At 49.1% G+C, this 20,585-nt stretch overlaps 1 protein-coding gene and 1 long non-coding RNA gene across 5 annotated transcripts in view; one reads left to right on the forward strand and one right to left on the reverse strand.

The window, feature by feature from the left end:
* LOC309345561 (uncharacterized protein) overlaps positions 1–11,298 on the forward strand; it is a 63,768-nt gene extending 52,470 nt beyond the window's left edge. The window contains exons 10-15 of one of the 4 annotated variants that reach the window (XM_081868659.1): positions 4,029–4,510; positions 5,157–5,238; positions 6,776–6,858; positions 7,153–7,279; positions 9,100–11,004; positions 11,089–11,298. In XM_081868659.1, coding sequence (XP_081724785.1) covers positions 4,029–4,510; positions 5,157–5,238; positions 6,776–6,858; positions 7,153–7,279; positions 9,100–10,958 — 2,633 coding nt within the window. In that variant the 3' untranslated portion in view covers positions 10,959–11,004; positions 11,089–11,298. Of the gene's footprint in view, positions 1–4,028; positions 4,511–5,156; positions 5,239–6,775; positions 6,859–7,152; positions 7,280–9,099 lie in introns of all 4 variants that reach the window. The other 3 variants (XM_081868660.1, XM_081868658.1, XM_081868661.1) reach the window with 3 other exon arrangements.
* LOC309346205 overlaps positions 1–20,585 on the reverse strand; it is a 58,007-nt gene that overhangs the window by 35,145 nt on the left and 2,277 nt on the right. The window lies entirely within an intron of this gene.

The raw sequence follows: 20,585 nt of genomic DNA on the forward strand, positions 1-20,585 counted from the left end.
GGTCAAAGCTTCAAAACGAGGCAAGTCAAATATTTCGGTCCCGTCCCAAGGGGTGGAAATATACAACCTGCTTGGAGCAAGGCAAAGGTCCTTCAAGAGGGGCCTAGACCCTCCACAAAAAGAGAAAGAAGAGCTTTTCTGGGGGGAGTGGGATATTGTCCTCCATTTCTTCCTCCTTTTAGCCCCCATGCTGCTCCTTGACATGACTGGGTGAAGAAAGACCAGCCAGACAAGAGCATTTGGAGGGACCAGTGCCAGGCAGCGTTGGGACATTTAGAAACAGCCCTAAATCCGGGGTCAGCAAGCTTTTCCAGCCGGGGGCCGGTCCACCATCCCTCAGAGCTTGTGGGGGGCCGGACTATATTTTTTGGGGGGGTGGGGAATGAACAAATTCCTATGCCCCACAAAGAACCCAGAGATGCATTTTAAGTAACAGGACACATTCTACTCATGTAAAAAGACGCTGATTCCTGGGGGCCGGATTGAGAAGGCGATTGGGCCACACCCGGCCCCCGGACCTTAGGTTGCCTGCCCTGGCCTAGATGGACCTTGGGGTCCCTTCCAACTTTAGGATTCTGTTCTTCATTTTGGAAGGCGGACAAGGAGCAAGAGCAACCTGCCGTCACAGAAGGAAGAGGAGGGAGTCTTCATCTCCTTGGTTGCCCTTCTCTGGGAGGGTGGGCAGATTGTGAGGAGCAAAAACGAGGAGGAGGCGATGATGACTCTCACTTTCAAGACTCCTACTATAGGTAGGCTAGAGAAGCTGCGGATGTTTTGTTTCCAGGTTGAAACAATCCAATTCAGCAAATGAACAACTCTCTCTCTCTCTCTCTCTCTGTTGTTGCATCCATCCCAATCTCTCCAAGGATTTAAGGTGGTCACTCAGGGTTCGTGTTTCCTTTTGGAATGAGGCCCAGAGAAGTCACTGGTGTCTTCATGATATCTGGTTTATTGACAGGAGCATGGAGATGGTGGGCTTTACAGCACTGACACTCCTAGAGGTTCTTGTTTCTCCCAGAGCCGCAGCTGTGGATTCAGACAAACCTCAACCATCCTGCTCTGCCTGCTGCTCCGCTTCTCCATCCCATAACTCCTAAGCTCTGCAGCTCAGCTTCCTTCACCTGCGGAGGAAGAGGGCCCTCTCACCTTTCCCTCTCCTACCGAGTCCCTTTGTTCTCATGACCCCAGCCTCTCACTTCAGGGCAAACTTGTCTGGTTGGAGGAGCTTTGAAGACATGCTGATTCCAGCGGCTTGGAAGTGTCTAGCACACAGTGGAATAAACGCAGGTCTGGCAACCCAAGTCTAAGCCAAATTCTAACACTTACTGAATCCAGGAATTTTGGGGGTGTAAGAATGCCAGCGTGTTCAGAACACACAACGTCACCGGAGGGGGAATAAAAGGCTTCCTAGGCAAACCCCCTTGGCTGCTCCTGTGTTGTTTCCAATGGGACTTCACCAAGAACATACATTTATGGCTGAAAGACAGACCCAAAGCAGCAGATGGGACAACACAGAATGGCCCCCCCAGCCATGTCTGGCAATGTCTCCCCCCTCCAGCTGCCCCCCCCCCGCCGCCTCTTGCTGGGACAGGGCTCTCTGCCCCGCAGCCCCCCTAGACACGCCCAGGGGCCCCCAAGAGAGCCAGGCAGGACGCCCCCCCCCCCGGAGAAGAGACACCCCCGGGTCCCCCATCTGGCCCCTGCGCCCCCCCCCGCCCAGACGCCCCTTCGCAGCCCCAGGCAGAGAGACGGGCTCCTCCTCCGGGACACGGGTTCCCCCTTCCCACGCACACGCGCCCAGTCCCGGGTTCTGGGTCCGGCTTCTTCCCGGCCAGGCGCCCCCCCTCCCCTCGGGCCAGCGACCCCCGCACCCTCCCAGGCCCCCCTCTTGCTGGCACAGGGCTCTCTGCCCCGCAGCCCCCCCCCAAGAGAGACATCCCCGGGTCCCCAATCTGCCCCCCCACAAAGACCCCCCTCTCCCTCGCCTAGACGCCCCTTCGCAGTCCCGGAGCCCCAGGCAGAGAGACGGGCTCCTCCTCCCGGACACGGGTTCCCCCTTCCCACGCACACGCGCCCAGTCCCGAGTTCTGGGTCCGGCTTCCTCCCTGCCCCCGCCCCCCACCGGAAGGGGCAGCTCTGCGCCTGCGCGACGCCTCAGGCTCCTCCGCAGGGAGAGAGAAGGGTTAAGGGGCGCCGAGCTGGTTTCCTAGAGAGGACAGGAAAGGAAGGCGGGCCGCTCCTCCTCCTCCTCCTCCCCTCTGACGTCCCTTCCGGCCAGAGCGGCCTCGCCTGCCGGGCTCTGGTGGGTCTCCTCTCGGGGGAAGCCTGGGGAACTCCCTGCCCCGGGAGGCGGGAAGGGGAGGGAAGAGAGGCTGGGGGTCCGGGAGGGAGCCAGAGGGAGCTCAGGCCCCTGGCCAGGGAGGTGGGGCGGGACTGGGAGAAGTATTATGAGGGAGAAGTATATTAGGAGGGACATAATTGTGAGGGAGAAGTATATTAGGAGGGACATTATTATGAGGGAGAAGGACATTAGGAGGGACATAATTGTGAGGGAGAAGGACATTAGGAGGGACATTATTATGAGGGAGAAGTATATTAGGAGGGACATAATTGTGAGGGAGAAGTATATTAGGAGGGACATAATTGTGAGGGAGAAGGACATTAGGAGGGACATTATTATGAGGGAGAAGGACATTAGGAGGGACATTATTATGAGGGAGAAGTATATTAGGAGGGACATAATTGTGAGGGAGAAGTATATTAGGAGGGACATTATTATGAGGGAGAAGGACATTAGGAGGGACATAATTGTGAGGGAGAAGTATATTAGGAGGGACATTATTATGAGGGAGAAGTATATTAGGAGGGACATAATTGTGAGGGAGAAGTATATTAGGAGGGACATAATTGTGAGGGAGAAGTATATTAGGAGGGACATAATTGTGAGGGAGAAGGACATTAGGAGGGACATTATTATGAGGGAGAAGGACATTAGGAGGGACATTATTATGAGGGAGAAGTATATTAGGAGGGACATAATTGTGAGGGAGAAGTATATTAGGAGGGACATTATTATGAGGGAGAAGGACATTAGGAGGGACATAATTGTGAGGGAGAAGTATATTAGGAGGGACATTATTATGAGGGAGAAGTATATTAGGAGGGACATAATTGTGAGGGAGAAGTATATTAGGAGGGACATTATTATGAGGGAGAAGGACATTAGGAGGGACATAATTGTGAGGGAGAAGGACATTAGGAGGGACATTATTATGAGGGAGAAGTATATTAGGAGGGACATAATTGTGAGGGAGAAGTATATTAGGAGGGACATAATTGTGAGGGAGAAGTATATTAAGAGGGACATAATTGTGAGGGAGAAGTATATTAAGAGGGACATTATTATGAGGAAGAAGTATATTAAGAGGGACATCATTGTGAGGGAGAAGGATATTAAGTGGGACATGAGGGAGAAGTATATTAGGAGGGACATAATTATGAGGGAGAAGTATATTAAGAGGGAAATACCATGAAGCTTCCCTTCTCTCTCTATTCATAAATCTCTGTATGTCGGCCATTTTCCCTCCCTAATTCTTTATCTGATGGAAAGTCCAGTTTCCGAGGCGTCTTCCAGGGCAGTTCCACCCAGAGGGCCTTGCCACCGTCCCCTCGGATCCAGAGCAGGAAGTCCCTAAGGGACGGTGGCTGGAGCTGGACATGGGCCCTGCTGCTCACCAAGCCACCCAAGCAGAAATGGCAGGGTTGGGGGGAAGCTCTGGACTATGAAGTGGGGTTGGGAGGGACCCCCACTGTTGCCTTGGCTCCAGATTACACTCACTTGTCACTCACAGTTATGACTTCTCCCTCCCCCTTTTCCCCCCAGACAGCCTGGAGTCTGAGCTGTGGTGCAATCCAGCCCTGGTTCCTAGCAAGACTCAGCCACGCTTCCTCAGGAAACATTCTTCTCCTCTTCATCTTACAATAGAATAGTGTGTTTGATTCATACGATTTGCTGCACCTCGCATTAGTACCCACAGAACTTGGCAGAGGACCAAGGGGCTCCTTCCAATCCCTTGGAGACTTCCGGAGAGCCCAGATGGATGAGCAAGACTCAGCTGGCCCTGAATCAGGAAGAGGCCATGCCATGGAAACGGGGAGCAGTGGGGAATTCTGGGAAAACTCAGTGCAGAAGATCCTGGGTGAGGAGGACACCCTTTGCTCAGAGGTGCAGAGCCAGCAGCTCAGGCAGTTCTGCTTCCAGGAGGCCAAAGGACCCCGAGAGGTTTGCAGCCAATTCTACCACCTTGACACTCAGTGGCTGAAGCCAGAAAGGCACACGAAAGCTCAGATGTTGGACCTGGTGATCTTGGAGCAGTTCCTGGCTGTCCTTCCTCTGGAGATGGAGAGCTGGGTGAGGGAATGCGGAGCGGAGACCAGTTCCCAGGCAGTGGCCCTGGCCGAAGGTTTCCTCCTGAGTCAGGCAGAGGAGAGGAAGCAGGCAGAGCAGCAGGTGAGAGAGACTTTCCTCTGGATACTCCCCAGGGGCTCCAAAGAGGAGGGAGAGTATTCCCAAATCATTTCCTAATGGCCCATCCTTTTTTGGAAAGCATCTAGGAACAGATCTTCTTCTGCTTCTGCTTCTTCTTTTTCATATTATTATTAATAATACTACATCCATGTGCCTTCCAGCACATATAAAAGCATAAGAAGACATCAGATGTCTTCTAAAAGCTATGCATTTTCTTATCTCCTTGTCACCTGATGGGAGGGCATTCCCCAGGGTGGGGGCCACTGTGGAGAAGGTCTTCTGCCTGGTTCCCTGTAACTTCACTTATCACAGGGAGGGAATCAGCAGAAGACCCTCGGAACTGGACCTCAGTTCATGGAGACGCTCCTTTGGGTATAGTGGGCCTTTGAGGCCGTTTAGGGCTTTAAGGTTCAGCACCAACACTTTGAATTGTGCTGGGAAACGTTCTGGGAGCCAGTGAAGATCCTTGAGGACCAATGTTTCATGGTCCTGGCAGCCAACCCCAGACCCCAGTCTAGCAGAAGCAGGAAGCCGCTTTCACCTCTGTCCCCCAAAAGCGCTTGCCTCTGCCATTCCTTTTCTAACCCTTCTCCCCATTCTCTGTTTTGAATCCTTGTTGCTGTTTCAGAGGAAGGATCTTTGGGCAGAAATGGGTCTTGATTCTTCGGAGGCAGAGAAGACTCCGTTGGACGCCAGAGTGAGGCCTCTGGGTAAGGAGGAAGGAGTGTTTTCTCCCCCGTTTTGTCACATACTCTTGGTTTCGAAACTAATCTGCGAGTTCTTTGCATCTTTTGGGGGAAGACACCTGGAGCCCAGAGCTCGGGGCAGGGGGGGGAGAGATGTATTTTTGCACAACTATTATATGAAATGGGTACAAATGTAGAAATGTACTCAGCAGGGGAGACGTTTACGATAGTAATTTGATTAGTTTACAATTACAGTTCTATAATAGCCTCATTAAAACAATGCGAAATTAGAATACAATTACTAATATCAATCTTTAAGATATCAAATTATATAATATAGCCCCCCCCCCCCCGCATGCTAAAACCGAGGGTTTGGTGATTTTCTTGATTTCTCTATTCCAAAATCTTATTAATTTCAATTACCCTCCTGTCAAGATAACAATTGTTTACTCAACAACTGCAATATTAATGACTTCCATTCGTATTGAAACATCAAATAATATATAAAACTACAAGTGAGGCACTCCAGCGATATCCTTATTCTTCCTTTGTGTGGCAATCTTTCTGTTCGTGATATTTCTTCCTGTCCTTGTAAAATGTTCTGTCTATCTTTTCCTGGTTGTTGCTGCTCTCCATCATTCCTTGGGCGGAGCTATTATCCCATTGTGGTTTCAGAAATTCTCCATCGCTCTGTCCTGTGCTTCGGTGTTTGGCAACTTTAACAGCAGCTGCAAAAATCACACTATCCCAATAAATAATCAGTTTTCGCCATTTTTCTTCTCCGCCTGGGAAAGAGAGGGATCTGTCAGAATAGCAAATGACTCAGTAATGAACCTTATCAGCTCCCTCACAACTTTCAGATTCCTCACATCCCTCTGTCTGGCCTAAGATAAATGCGCATTTATCCATTTAAATTAAATTCCAAGTCCTTTTAGCATTAATCAGTTCAGTCTGTATATAATAAAGGATGGGGAAGAGTCAGCTCTAATTTTCCATCGTAAACCTTTTGTAAAATAGAGCTTCCCTCCCTTTATATAAAGAAGCCATAGGCTCCCCTCCCCCCACTCACTGTCTTTTGCAGCAAATGAAGTTTATTCTCAAATTCAAACCTTAAAGACCTTGCAGCTGGTTCAATTCCACAGTTTATGATCTCATCTCTTCCAGCAACGCCTGTACATTAGTCCAAATTGAGCTCTAATTGACAGGAGAACCTCTGCTTCTAAATGGCGGCGAAGGAGGGTTTTCGGCAGGCGAAGGGCTTTTGCACTCAGCGCCTCCCTGCCTCCCGCAATCCATGCCAGAGCCGGAGCCTGGAACCGAGACGAACTGGGAGTGAAGCCCATTCCCCCCTGTCCCTGGGGGCAACTTGCAAGCAGAATTACCCTCAGTCATCCTTGTTTTTCCTTCTCCAACGATCTCCCGCTGCCTCCATTAAGGCAGAGCGGAACCGGAAGCTAGCAGGGGAGACTTGGACGAAGCCCCACCTGTACTTAGAGATGCACTGTTTCACCTCTGAGAGAAGCAGGCGCTCACGGTTTCCACTTCCCTTGGTCTCTCCCAGGTGACGGAATGATGCCACCAAGACCTGCTCCTCCATCTTTTCATGGTGGTGGAGGGGAGGCAGCAGCTGTGGACCCAGATCAGGTAGGGGGAAGGAGCCTTGTGGGGAAGGACTGCTTGGATGCAGAGGAATGGGGGGAGGAGCCAGAGAAGAGGGAGCCGACTGGGAGGAGGAGGAGGAGGTGTCTGAAGCTGGAGAGGGAAGGGGGCTGAGGGAGCAGAGGGAGTCTGGGGCAGAGAGCAGCCCAGACTCCGAGGCAGAAGCTGCAGCAGGAGAGAGGAGGGATGAGGAAGGCAGAGAGGGGTCTGGCCGCTGTAGAAAGCAACAGAGCCAAGTGAATGTTCTCTAAGAGGACAGCCTTTTTCCTTTTCGGTTAGGGTCCAGTGTGCTTTGAAGATGTAGCTGTCCATTTCACAGACGAGGAGTGGGCGTTGCTGGATCCTGACCAGAGAGCTCTGCATCAGGAGGTCATGGAGGAGAATCGGGGGATCTTGGACTCTCTCGGTAAGGCTCCCTATTGGATCATCCTATCTGTTTTGTAATTCTAGATATATATCTATGTGACGAACCTCTGATATTTCGATGGGGCTCAACAGCGCCACCCACAGCACCTGGGATGTTAACACTCCCACAGCAAACCTCGGAGGGATGGCTATTGATTGTTTTCCCTGTGAATATTCTTCCTCTAGTTCTGTCGTTTAAAACCACGATCAGGCTGTCTGAACTGCCCAGGCCTTCTTAAATTTAGGATTCAGAGTGATTTGAGGTGTTGAAGTAGCTTCAGTCAAGTTTCCTGCTTTTGTTCTTGCTTCTGTCTCTCTCTGGTTGACCAAAGAGTCGCTTGACATTGGAGATGGCACAGATTCCACGACTGAACCAAACAAACTCCATCCCAGAAAAGTGCCAGGCTTTTTGCATCTCAGGCAGTGAACCCTGTAGTAACAATAATGATAATTTTATTATTTATACCCTGCCCATCTGACTGGGTGGCCCCAGCCAACAAATAGAAAAACATAATAAAACATCAAACATTAAAAACTTCCCAATGCAGAGGTGCCTTCAGAAGTCCTCTAAAAGTTGCATAGTTATTTCCTTGACATCTGAGGGGGGGCGTTCCACAGGGTGGGTTCCCCTATCGAGAAGGCCCCCTGCCTCTTCCCCTGTAACTTCTCACAAAAATGTAACATTTAAGTACAGTGGTACTTTGGGTTAAGAACTTAATTCGTTCCGTAGGTCCATTCTTGACTGTTCTTAACCTGAAGCTCCACTTTAGCTCATGGGGCCTCTTGCTGCCGCTGCGCTGCCAGAGCACGATTTCTGTTCTCATCCTGAAGCAAAGTTCTTAACCTGAGGTGCTATTTTTAGGTTAGCGGAGTCTGTAACCTGAAGCGTATGCAACCTGAGATACCAGTGTAAGGAAACTTTAATAATAATAATAATAATAATAATAATAATAATAATACTGATATGACAAGTTTCTGCTGCATTCTGTGATGTCGAGAATTTAAGAAAACATCCAAATTGGTTTAAGGTGATGCACATCATCATTAAATTTTTAGCCACTAAAGAAATTTAAATCTGGCAGCTGCTACACACATTTGTTCAATATACAAAATGTGTTTTTCAGCACACAGAAGTTCATTCCCCTACCACAAGGTAGCTATGACCAAGTCAGTCCAGAGTCAATGTTCCCAAATATTTCTCAAGCTCTTACAATTTGTTTAGGTTTATTACTGCATATTGAACAATGTAGCATATTAAATACAGTTGTACCTCGGGTTAAGTACTTAATTTGTTCCGGTTGTCCGCTCTTAACCTGAAACTGTTTTTAACCTGAAGCACCACTTTAGCTCATGGGGCCTCCTCCTGCTGCTGCTCCGCCACCAGGACATGATTTCTGTTCTTATACTGAAGCAAAGTTCTTATACTGAAGCATTATTTCTGAGTTAGCAGAGTCTGTAACCTGAAGCATATGTAACCCGAGGTACCACTGTATATCTTCATTTTGGACAGGGAACTTTCCCGCTTTGGCCACCTTTAAATAATAATAAAAGCACATTTTATTTATGAATATAGTACAGATCCATATTTAAATTTGAACAAAATGACGTTTCCAGGTTAAGCTGTACTTTTAAAAACTAGAGAGAGAAAACATCTAATATTCAACTTGATTTGTATACAAAACTAGACATTTTTACAGAACAAAAGGAACATTATAACATCTAACTCCCTTCAGTTCTTCCTCTGTCCCAGGCATTAATTAGCATTGTTCCATAATTTGGGACTGCACTTCTTCCCGAGACTCTAATTTGTTTGCCTCTTAGTTTCAGGTGGTGATGAATTGGAAATGAAGAACAAGGGAGACCACAACGAAATCCACACAGTGGAGGAGCCATATCTGGATTCAGACTGTGGAGAGGGCTTCAGTCAGAGCTCCCATTCCACTTCCCATCAAAGAAATCCCCTTGAGAAGAAACACTATCACTGCTTGGAGTGTGGAAAGAGCTTCAGTAACAGCAACGATCTCACTTCCCATCGTAGAATTCACACAGGGGAGAAACCCTATCAGTGCGTGGAATGTGGAAAGAGCTTCAGTCAGGGCTCCCATCTCACTGCCCATCAAAGGATTCATACAGGGGAGAAACCATATCACTGCTTGGAGTGTGGAAAGAGCTTCAGTCAAAGCCACAATCTCACTTCCCATCAAAGGATTCATACAGGGGAGAAACCATATCACTGCTTGGAGTGTGGAAAGAGCTTCAGTCAAAGCTACGATCTCACTTGCCATCGTAGAATTCATACAGAGGAACAACCGTATCGGTGTGTGGAATGTGGAAAGAGCTTCACTCGGAGTGCCCATCTCACTTACCACCGCAGAATTCATACAGGGGAGAAACCCTTTCAGTGCGTGGAATGTGGAAAGAGCTTCATTCGGAGTGCCGATCTCACTTCCCATCAAAGGATTCATACAGGGGAGAAACCCTATCAGTGTGTGGAATGTGGAAAGAGCTTCAGTCAGAGCTCCCATCTCACTTCCCATCAAAGGATTCATACTGGGGAGAAACCATATCACTGCTTGGAGTGTGGAAGGAGCTTCAGTCACAGCCACGATCTCACTTCCCATCGTAGAATTCATACAGGGGAAAAACCATATCAGTGCGTGGAATGTGGAAAGAGCTTCAATCGGAGAGCCCACCTCACTTTCCATCAAAGGATTCATACAGGGGAGAAACCCTATCAGTGCATGGAATGTGGAAAGAGCTTCAGTCAGAGCTCCCATCTCACTTCCCATCAAAGGATTCATACAGGGGAGAAACCATATCACTGCTTGGAGTGTGGAAAGAGCTTCAGTCAAAGCCACAATCTCACTTGCCATCGTAGAATTCATACAGGGGAGAAACCATATCACTGCTTCAGTAACAGCCGCGATCTCACTTCCCATGGTGGAATTCATACAGGGGGAAAACCTTATCAGTGCGTAGAATGTGGAAAGAGCTTCAATCGGAGTGCCCATCTCACTTCCCATCAAAGGATTCATACAGGGGAGAAACCCTATCAGTGTCTGGAATGTGGAAAAAGCTTCAATCAAAGGGCCCATCTCACTTCCCATCAAAAGATTCATACAGGGGAGAAACCCTATCAGTGCCTGGAATGTGGAAAAAGCTTCAGGACGAGGTCCGAACTCACTTCCCATCAAAGGATTCATACAGGCGAGAAACCCTATCAGTGCATGGAATGTGGAAAGAGCTTCAGGAAGAGCTCCGATCTCACTTCTCATCGTAGAATTCATACAGGTGAGAAACCATATCACTGCTTGGAGTGTGGAAAGAACTTCAGTCACAGCCACGATCTCACTTCCCATCAAAGGATTCATATAGGGGGAAAACCCTATCAGTGCGTAGAATGTACAAAGAGCTTCAATCGGAGAGACCATCTCACTTCCCATCAAAGGATTCATACAGGGGAGAAACCCTATCAGTGCATGGAATGTGGAAAGAGCTTCATTCAGAGGGCCCATCTCACTTCCCATCAAAGGATTCATACAGGGGAGAAACCCTATCAGTGCATGGAATGTGGAAAGAGCTTCAGTCAGGGCTCCCATCTCACTTCCCATCAAAGGATTCATAAAGGGGAGAACCCTATCAGTGCGTGTAATGTGGAAAGAGCTTCACCTGGAAAATAAGCTTCACATCCCATCAAAGTATTCATACAGGGGAAAACCCCTATCAGTGTCTGGAATGTGGAAAGAGCTTCAGTCAGAGTCACCATCTCACTTCCCATCAAAGGATTCATACAGGGGAGAACCCTATCAGTGTCTGGAATGTGGAAAGAGCTTCAACAGGAACGAAAGTCTCACTGCCCATCACAAAATACATACGGGGAGAAACCCCCAGAACCCTCAGACGACTCAGAATCTGACCAGGAGTATGTGCACTGAGTGCAGCAGCGCATAAAAGCTGCACGCCCACCACGACAGCCTCGTCCGGAAGACGGGAAGTGCACAAGTTGCAGGGAGAGCCATGAGGAGAATGCCGACAGTGCAGAAAAGTGGGACACATCGCCTGGGTGTGCCGTGCCTGCCCTTCCCAACGCCTCGAACCAGATGGCCGACCCAAGAGTCCCAGGCCCCCTTCTATGATTGAACTTAAAGAAAAACAGACGAACTTGAGGATCAGGGCTTTACCTGAATTGGAGAAGGAAAGTTTGATAGACTTTCTTATGCAGGAATTTGCTGATTTTTGGGACGTGGATTTGGATCAAGAGGTCTTTAAAATTGTGAGGGCCTTTAGACTTGGAGGAGGAGGGAAAAAAGAGAAAAAGAGAATAAGAGATTGCTTGATTACCCTTCGAACTAAAGAAGAGAGATAAAATTTTGGGTTGGCACTATCGGAAGAATTTAGAAGTTCAACAGTCAAGGGTGGAAATTTTTAAAGACGTCCCGAAATATCTTCTGGATCTTAGGCCTAATTACGGAGATTTGGTTGTCCTGCTAAGAAAGAACGAAATCAAATTTAGGTGGGAGTTTCCCCAAGGTTCATACTTCAGTTTCAAAGGAAGGAAAATCAAAATAAGATCAGTAAAAGACAAGGTAAAGTTTTTGGATAAATACAAAGAAGACCTGCAGAAGGAAGCTGGAAAAGAGCCAAGAGCATCTAATAGGAAATCGCCAGATAGAGGACTTGAGCAAAGAGCATTGGACAGAAGATCACTAAATAAAGGAATAGTGGAGATAGCAGCATTATCTTTTGGACTGGACCCCCCAGTGAACCTGCCGTCAATATTACCAACAGAAGAAGAGCAAGCATTGGGGGCAGCTGGAGGAAAATCAGAGTAATTACACTATGGCGCTGCAAGTGTTGAGCTGGAATGTTAATGGACTTAACTCCCCGGAAAAGATGCGGAGAGTCTTTCATTAAAAAAAAAAATTGGACTTGATTTGCCTACAAGAAACTCATGTGACAAGGCTACACAGGAAGATATTGAGTAATAAAAGATTGGGTCATGAATTTATCTCATCAGATAAAGTCAAAAAAAGAGGAGTAGTCCTCTATGCAAAAGAGAGCCTATCACCGAAATTTATATTTAAAGATGACCAAGGAAGATTTGTTGCATTTGACATTCAATCACAAGGAGAGAAATTCTTGATAGTAGGCATCTATGCACCAAATGAAGGAAAATCGGATTTTTTAAAGAAACTACATGAAACTCTGTTGGACTATATGGACTATAATATGATTTTGATGGGAGACATGAATGGAGTGGTGTCTACAAATATGGATAAGGCCCAGAGACAGGTAGTCACCAAAGATGGTTCCCCCCTGTACGGTGAGAGTAGGGACTTATGAAACACCGGGTGTATTTTCATGCTGTCTTGCAACTTGAGCTTGAATGCCATGGGGTTCACTTGCTGCGTTACCTCAAAGGGTCCCAGCCTCTTTGGCCGTAGCTTCTTGCACCCTCCCTTAAAGGGTAGCCCTTGGGTAGACAACCACACCCGGTCTCCCACCCTTATGGTCTCCCCTTCCTGGCGGCGCTTGTCTGCTTGCTTCTTGTAAACTTCCTTGGCCCTTTCCAAGTTCATCTTAAGTTGCTGGTGCAGGGCTTCCATTTCTTCCACAAACTGCTCTGCCGCAGGCACGCTCCACCCTTCCTCCCCCCTTCCTGGGAAGGCCCTGGGGTGACACCCATAATTGGCCATGAACGGGCTCATTCCCGTGGACACATGCTCAGGGTTACTGTACGCAAATTCAGCCAGCGCTAGTCTCTCTACCCAATCATTCTGTCTCTTGTTGACGTAGCAGCGTAGGTATTGCTGTAAAATACTGCTCGCTCTCTCTGTTTGCCCGTTGGTTTCTGGGTGTCTCGCTGTCGAGAACCCCACCTCCACCTGCAGCAAGTTCATGAGCTTCCGCCAGAACCGCGAGGTAAATTGTTTCCCACGATCCGAGATGACCCTCGAGGGAGCCCCATGCAGCCTGAAGATGTGATCAACAAACAACCTGGCTGTTTCCTCTGCCGTTACTGCATGCGAGCAAGCTATGAAATGGCACTACTTCGTCAGTAGATCGACTACTACCATGACTGCTGTCTTCCCTCTAGACTTGGGCAAATCTGCCATAAAATCTATGGATACCACCTCCCAGGGTCTTCCCGGCATGGGTAAGGGTTCCAGCAACCTTGCGGGGGCAGCCCTCTCCCCTTTAGCCCTTTGGCAGGGGTTGCACCCCCGTACATACTCTCGTACATCTTCCCTTACCTTTGGCCACCAGAACTGCCTGGTGACCAGCAACATGGTTTTGTGTTGACCAAAGTGCCCCGCTGTTGGGTTGTCGTGGAGCTGTTTGAGCACCCTTCCCCTCAAGGTCTCCCCTGGTACGTACATCGCCCCCTTATAGTACAGTAGCCCTTCTCTTTCCTCAAAACCTCCCTGGTTTTCCCTCGCTTCCCGGAGTTCCCTGCTTCTTGTTTGAGCGAATTCGTCGTTGCGAATCAGCCCAGCCAGTTCTCGTTTCCCAACCAACGCTCCCCCACACACCCATCGGTTCTCTGGGAATACGTGTCTGACTTCCGGCGGTCCCTCTCCTTCCGTGTACTCCGGCTTCCGGGATAAAGTATCTGCTCTTACGTTTTCCTCTCCCGGCACGTACCGGATCTCGAAGAAGAACTTGGAGAACTCCTGTGCCCATCGAATCTGTCTCTGGTTGAGTACTCGAGCAGTTCTCCAGTATTCCAAGTTCTTGTGGTCCGTGCACACCTGGATCTTGTGCTGGGCCCCTATTAGCAGATGTCTCCATTGCCGAAAAGCTGCATAAATTGCAAGCAGGTCGTGATCCTACACCGTGTAGTTTTGTTCCGACTTGCTCAGCTTCCTCGAGAAAAAGGTGCACGGTCTCCAGCTCTGCTGAGCCCCTGGCTGCAACAACACCGCTCCGATGGCCCAGTCTGATGTGTCAGTCTCCAGCCTCATTGGCTTCTGCAGGTCCACGTGCAGGAGTTGCTCCTCCGAAGCGAACGCCTTCTTCAGTCTTTCGAAGGACTGTTGGGCACTTTCTGTCCAGACAAACTTCTTTTTGCTACTGAGACAATCCGTGATGGGTGCGGTCAAGTGGGCGAAGTTCTTGATGAACTTCCGGTAGAAGTTGCTGAACCCGAGGAACCTCTGCACATCCTTCCGTGTTTTGGGGGTCTTCCATTCCAGCACCGCCTGCACCTTGCTGGGGTCCATAGCTAGGCCTTTGTCCGACAACTTGTACCCCAGAAATTCAACTTCTCTGGCGTGAAATTGGCACTTCTCCAGCTTGACCCACAACTGGTGCTTCTGTAGTCTCTTTAGCACTTCCCTGACGTCCTTGACATGCTGTTTCTCATTGTCCGAATAGATTAGGACGTCGTCCAGAAAGGCTACGCAGTTCTTGTACAGCAGGGAACCCAACACGTGGTGCATGGAAGCTTGAAAACAGGCGGAGCCTGACTGTAATCCAAATAGCATAACTAGGTACTCAAAGGCCCCCAGGGGGGTGAACATGGTGGTTTTCCATTCGTCCCCCTCCCTCATCCTAATCAAATTGTACACTCCTCTGAGGTCCAGCTTGGTAAAGATTTTCCCCTTCCTCACCCGTGTTAAAATGTCATCAATTCTGGGCATTGGAAAGGTCACGGGTTCTGATACAAGGTTTAACCCCCGGTAATCTACGACTAATCTGGGCTGATTAGTGGGTTTTTTTGTCCACAAAGAACACTGGACTGCCCCCCACCGCCTTTGATTCTCTTATGAAACCTCTTTTCAGGTTCTTGTCAATAAAATCCCGCAACTCCTGCATCTCCCGGTCCGACATGGCATACAGCTTACCCACCGGCAGCTGAGCCCCTGGGAGTAAGTTGATTTGGCAGTCAAAGGGCCTATGGGGTGGTAGCTTGTCCGCCTCCTTCTCGCTGAAGACCTCCTGCAGGTCAGCATACTGTGGTGGCACCTCCCCTCTTGGCTTCACCGCCTTTCCCGCCACCCTGGTCACCGTCATCCTTGATGTTTCCCCCCTAGACAGTGTTCCAAACAGTGAGCTTGACCCAAAGGTGACCGTCCGCTGGTGCCAAGCCACTACTGGATCATGTAGTGCCAGCCAGCTCATGCTTAATATTATTGGGGGTCCCGCCAGTGTGGCCACGTGAAAGGCAATGGTCTCCGTGTGCCTGGAAACCCTCATTCTCATTGGTGGGGTCTGATGCGTTACCTCCCCTCCCAGCAGTTCCCTGCCATCTGTCGTTATGACTTGCAGGGGGAAATCTAGGGGCAGTAGGTGGAGTTGGTGCTCTAGAGGGAAGTCCTTGCTGAAGAAATTGCAGGAGCTGCCTGAATCCAGCAGTCCCTTCACCTTGACTGGGTGTCCATTTGGGAGTTCTAGCACCACCTCTATGGCTATTGCTGCCTTGGGGGGGTCTGGTCGGGGCACTTCTATTAGTTGCTGGCCTGGCTGCTGTGCCCGCTGATCGGCAGCCAAGCGTTGGCGTTTCCCTGCACCTTCTCCTCTTCCCCCTCCTCCTCACCACCAGCGGCTCCCACCATCACTTGCCAAGCCTTTCTTTGTGGACAGACCCTGGCAAAATGTCCTGGCCATTGGCAGAGGAAACACTTCTTGGTGCTTTTCCAATCCTTTCCCTCCCTCTTGCGTCCTTCACTGGAGTTTGAAACCTCGCTTGCGTGCGCTCCATCGATTTCCATTGGCTCAACTGGCTGGGAAGGCTGCCTTGGCATTTCAGGAATGCGGTAGTCATGGCAACGCTCTCCTCTCCCCTCCCCTCGCGCTTCTCCAAAGCGCGCGCTTCCTTTCACAGTCCAATCGCAAGCACAGCTTTAGTCAGTTCATCCATTGATTGCAGGCGGGGCGCGCGGGAAAGCTTGTCCTTCACGGTCGGGGACAACCCCTCCACAAACAGCATTTGAATGGGTCCAGAATCAAGATCCCACCCCAGCCGGTGTATCAACATCGCAAAACGCGGCCAGTAGTCTCTAACTGATAGGCTTCCCTGCTTGCACCCCATCAGTTCCCGTCTGGTCACACTTTGTTCCACTTGGCTGGAATACATTGCGTCCAAAGCCTGAAAGAATTTCCGAAGGTCCTTCAAGGCAGCATTCTGCGTAGCCATTAGGGGCCTGACCCATTCACGCGCCCCATCCTGCAGATGCCCCACAATGTATGCCACCCTCTCCCTGTCATCAGCAAAGCCATCATGCTGCAGTTCCAAAGCGTACTCTATTTCCGTTCGGAACGCGTTATAGTCCTGGGGCTTCCCCCCAAATTTGTGTACCAGTCCTGGCACCTTCCTTGCCATGGGGGTGGGTCTGACCTGTGCATCCTGAGCTCGCCTTTCTTCCAGCCACGCCGTCAGTAGAGCCACATGCTGTTCCAAATCTCGCTTCCTCTCCACCAGATTTTGCACTCCAGCTGCTTGCTCCGTGGTGCCGGCTCCTCCAGTCTGACTCATGGTCTCCTGCCTGTGCACAAGCAACGTCAGAGACTGACGGATTGCTGTAATGGTTGTAAGGGGTTACTTGTGCGTAAGTTGCCGTCACTGCTGGCTAGATTGCCTGGTTAACCTTGCCACGGCTGACAGCCCTTCACTCCGTGGCCGTTCGGTCGCTTGCAGAATCCGTCAGTGGGCATTTCTTGAACCTCTTCCAGCAAAGAAGTTGTTTGACGCCAAGTCTCCGCCTACTCTCCCTGCGCGGAAATCTGTGCAGGGAAGGAGTGGGCAGAGGTGTGCCCGTGCTTTCCCCACTAGTTTCGGACGAAGAGTCTTGGAGACCCCTCTCCGAATCCTCCATCTCCCTCCCTTCTCTAATGGTGTTGCGCTGATTTCCTTCCCCTCTGCTGGGTCCCTCTCCTGCATCGCTCGAGAGTCTTGCCTCCACCTCTCACTCCGATGTCAGTTCCCTGACAGAACACGACAAGGTTGCCCAATCTCTCCATTGCTTTTTATATCGGTCCTGGAGGTTTTGTTAAATATGATTAGAAAGGACCAATTGGTTAAAGGCATACAAGTGGGAGCTAAACAGTACAAATTGAAAGCATTTGCTGACGATTTAGTATTGACTTTACAGGAGCCAGAATCTAGTACCAAAGGGTACTGGAATTGATTCAAGAATTTGGTCAGGTAGCGGGTTTTAAGTTGAACAAGACGAAAACTAAGGTTCTAGAGAAAAATTTAGCTGTGAATGAGAGAGAAGTTCCAGGAAGAGACAGGACTAATGTTGGTTAAGAAAGTGAAATATTTAGGGGTTAATATGACTGCTAGGAATGCTAACTTGTTTAAAGATAATTATGAAAAATGTTGGACTGAAGTGAAAAAAGATTTAGAAATATGGTCAAATTTGAAGCTATCACTGCTAGGCCGAATTGCTGTGATAAAAATGAATGTATTGCCAAGGATGTTCATTGCAAATTATAGACAAGATGGACTGTTTCAAGAAGTGGCAGAGAGATATTTCCAGATTTGTCTGGCAGGGCAAGAAGCCTCAAATAAAATTTAAGATATTAACTGATGCTAAAGAGGTGGATCTGCCCTGCCAGACCTTAAACTTTACTATGAATCAGCTGCATTTTGCTGGCTGAAAGAATGTCTGCTTCTTGAAAACACTGATATATTGGATTTAGAAGGTTTTAACAATGTATTTGGTTGGCATGCATATTTGTGGTATGATAAGGTAAAACCACATAAAGCGTTTAAAAACCATATTGTCAGAAAAGCATTGTTTAATGTTTGGATAAGATATAAGGATTTGTTAGAAAATAAAACCCCAAGATGGTTGTCACCAATGGAAGCGAAGGCACAGAAAAAACTCAATATGGAGGCCAAATGGCCGAAATATTGGGAAATTTTGGAACAAGATGGAGACAGTAAAATTGCAGAGCTTTGAAAAATTAAAAAACAAAGTGCAAGATTGGCTCCATTATTACCAAATAATGGAGGCATATAATTTGGACAAAAAAGTTGGCTTCCAGGTGGAGAAATCAAAATTGGAAACAGAATTGCTAGATCCCAAAATTAAGAATTTGTCAAGAATGTATAACTTGTTGTTGAAATGGAACACTCAGGATGAAACGGTGAAAGCTGCTATGATTAAATGGGCACAAGATGTTGGACATAATATTATGATGGCTGACTGGGAACAGTTATGGACAGTGGGTATGAAATTCACGGCATGTAATGCCCTAAGAGAGAATTTAATGAAAATGATTTACAAGTGGTACATGACACCAGTCAAGCTTGCAAAAATTTATCATTTGCCCAAAAATAAATGTTGGAAATTTAATGAGACTGAAAGTACATTCTTTCACCTTTGGTGGACATGCCCAAGGATTAAGACATTCTGGGAGATGATTTATAATGAAATGAAAAAGGTATTTAAATATACCTTCCAGAAGAAACCAGAGGCCTTTCTCCTGGGCATGGTCGGCCAATTGGTGCCAAAGAAGGACAGCCCCATTCACCCTCCTTGAGACTTCCATAAATGCAAGGTCCCCACGATGGGGGTGGGAACCTTCAATGTACAATATATCGAGGGCGGAAGCGGCGGTTGGACTTGATCGTGGTCAAGGGGCGCTACGTTAGCTTACTGGGGTTGGTGTGGTTTGGGCCACTGGGGCTAGCCATTACTGGGGTGAACCGCACCAGCTGCCACGTGGACGTGGATGCCATGTGCAAAGTGTTATCAGAGGTTTTCGATGGGGCATTGGGGTGATATACTGCCCCGCCCCTCCGTTGGCCTACAACTAGACCCCGCCATACGACCCATCAAGTTCAAGGCCCACCAGGTCCCGTTCACCCTTAAAACCATGCATTGACGAGGAATTAGACCGGCTCATGGAGCAAGGAGTGCTCTAGCCTAATGCCCCCCGAGAAACCCCAATCATCACACGTGTCAAGCCCAATGGCTCAGTCCACATCTGCACAGACTACAAATGTACCATAAACAAGGCCCGTATGGCTCATGCATACCCGGTGCCAATGGTCAGCCATGTCCTCGCCACCCTGGTGGGTTCTAAGAGTCCACCTGATCGGGGACAAGGTGAGGACTATTTGCGACACCCCTGCACCTAAGGGTAAGGCGGAACTCCAAGCCTTTTGGGGACTATTGAACTTCCGGATGATTCCTGGGGGGGAACTGTAAGGAGGGCTGGAGAGAGGAATCCCAAGGGGATAGCAGAAGGGTGAGGCCCATAGAGCAGGAGGAGCGGGTAAGTGACCGAGGCCGAGCAGCGTCCAACCCAACGATCCCATCACAGCCGGCAGCCCTGGAACAAGAGCCAGAACCAGGAACCCCTACCGAGAGACACCCAAGACCACAACGCATACATAGGTGACCGGCATATCTCAACGACTATGAATGCTACCCTTCTGGACGCAACGGGAACTTGAAGGGGGGGGGGATTATGTACTAAGCTTTGATCCTAGAACAAAAGGCAAGTAGGATCCTAGAATGCAACAACTGATTGGCTTGCAAAAGGAAAAGACCAATCAGGGCCCAGGAGGGAAGCAGAATCAGCCAATCAGATGGGACTAATTTTGTAAATAATCTATATAACAGCCTGAGCTTTGGGGTGCAATTAAATCACTGCTTTACAAGCTGCAATAAAGAGCATGAAGTCACTACAGGACTCCTGAGTAGATTTCAGAGAATCTAATGCACCTTTGGTTGGGATTGTCCAGCAAGGAGATTGGAGATGGTTGCCAGTCAAAGGGTAGTTTAAGACGCGGGGTGGGGGGGGGAGAGCTCCTTGTGAAAGGGGGGGCAGTTTTGGGAGACATTCCAGCCGTGGCATTGGCAGCCAGATGAGGAATCCTGGAAGGGGACACTCCAGGCTCATCTAGTCCACCCCCTGCAATTCAGGATCCCCGGTTCTTAGTCCCGCCAGCTCCCTTGAACTGGGCAACTCAGATGCCTGGAGCAGCGCCCCGTTGGAGAGCAGCCTTGGCTCGCCTCTGGAGCTGGCCGGACCTTTTGGCCGGCTGTTTCCATCCCCCCTGCCTTCTGCTGGCAGGCCCGGTTGGGAGTTGTAGTCCAAAGCCCATTGAGGGGGGCTGGTCCTGGAGGTGGTTTTCAAGTTGGAATGATGTTTTGACCCCTTGCCCAAAGGAGATGCCGCAAAGTGTGTGTGTGTCGGGAGGGTGTCTTTTCAGTGCCGGGATACAAGGTGCTCTCTTGACCCGGGAGCCCCATCCCTCTCCCCCACCCCTAGAAAAGGGGGTTTTCCCCTCATCCTCTCCTTGCAGGACCCCCTTTTCCTTCCTCTTGGCAACTCTCTCTCAAGGG

Source organism: Podarcis erhardii (assembly GCF_964252035.2).
Source record: "Podarcis erhardii genome assembly, chromosome: 7".
NCBI lineage: Eukaryota > Metazoa > Chordata > Lepidosauria > Squamata > Lacertidae > Podarcis > Podarcis erhardii.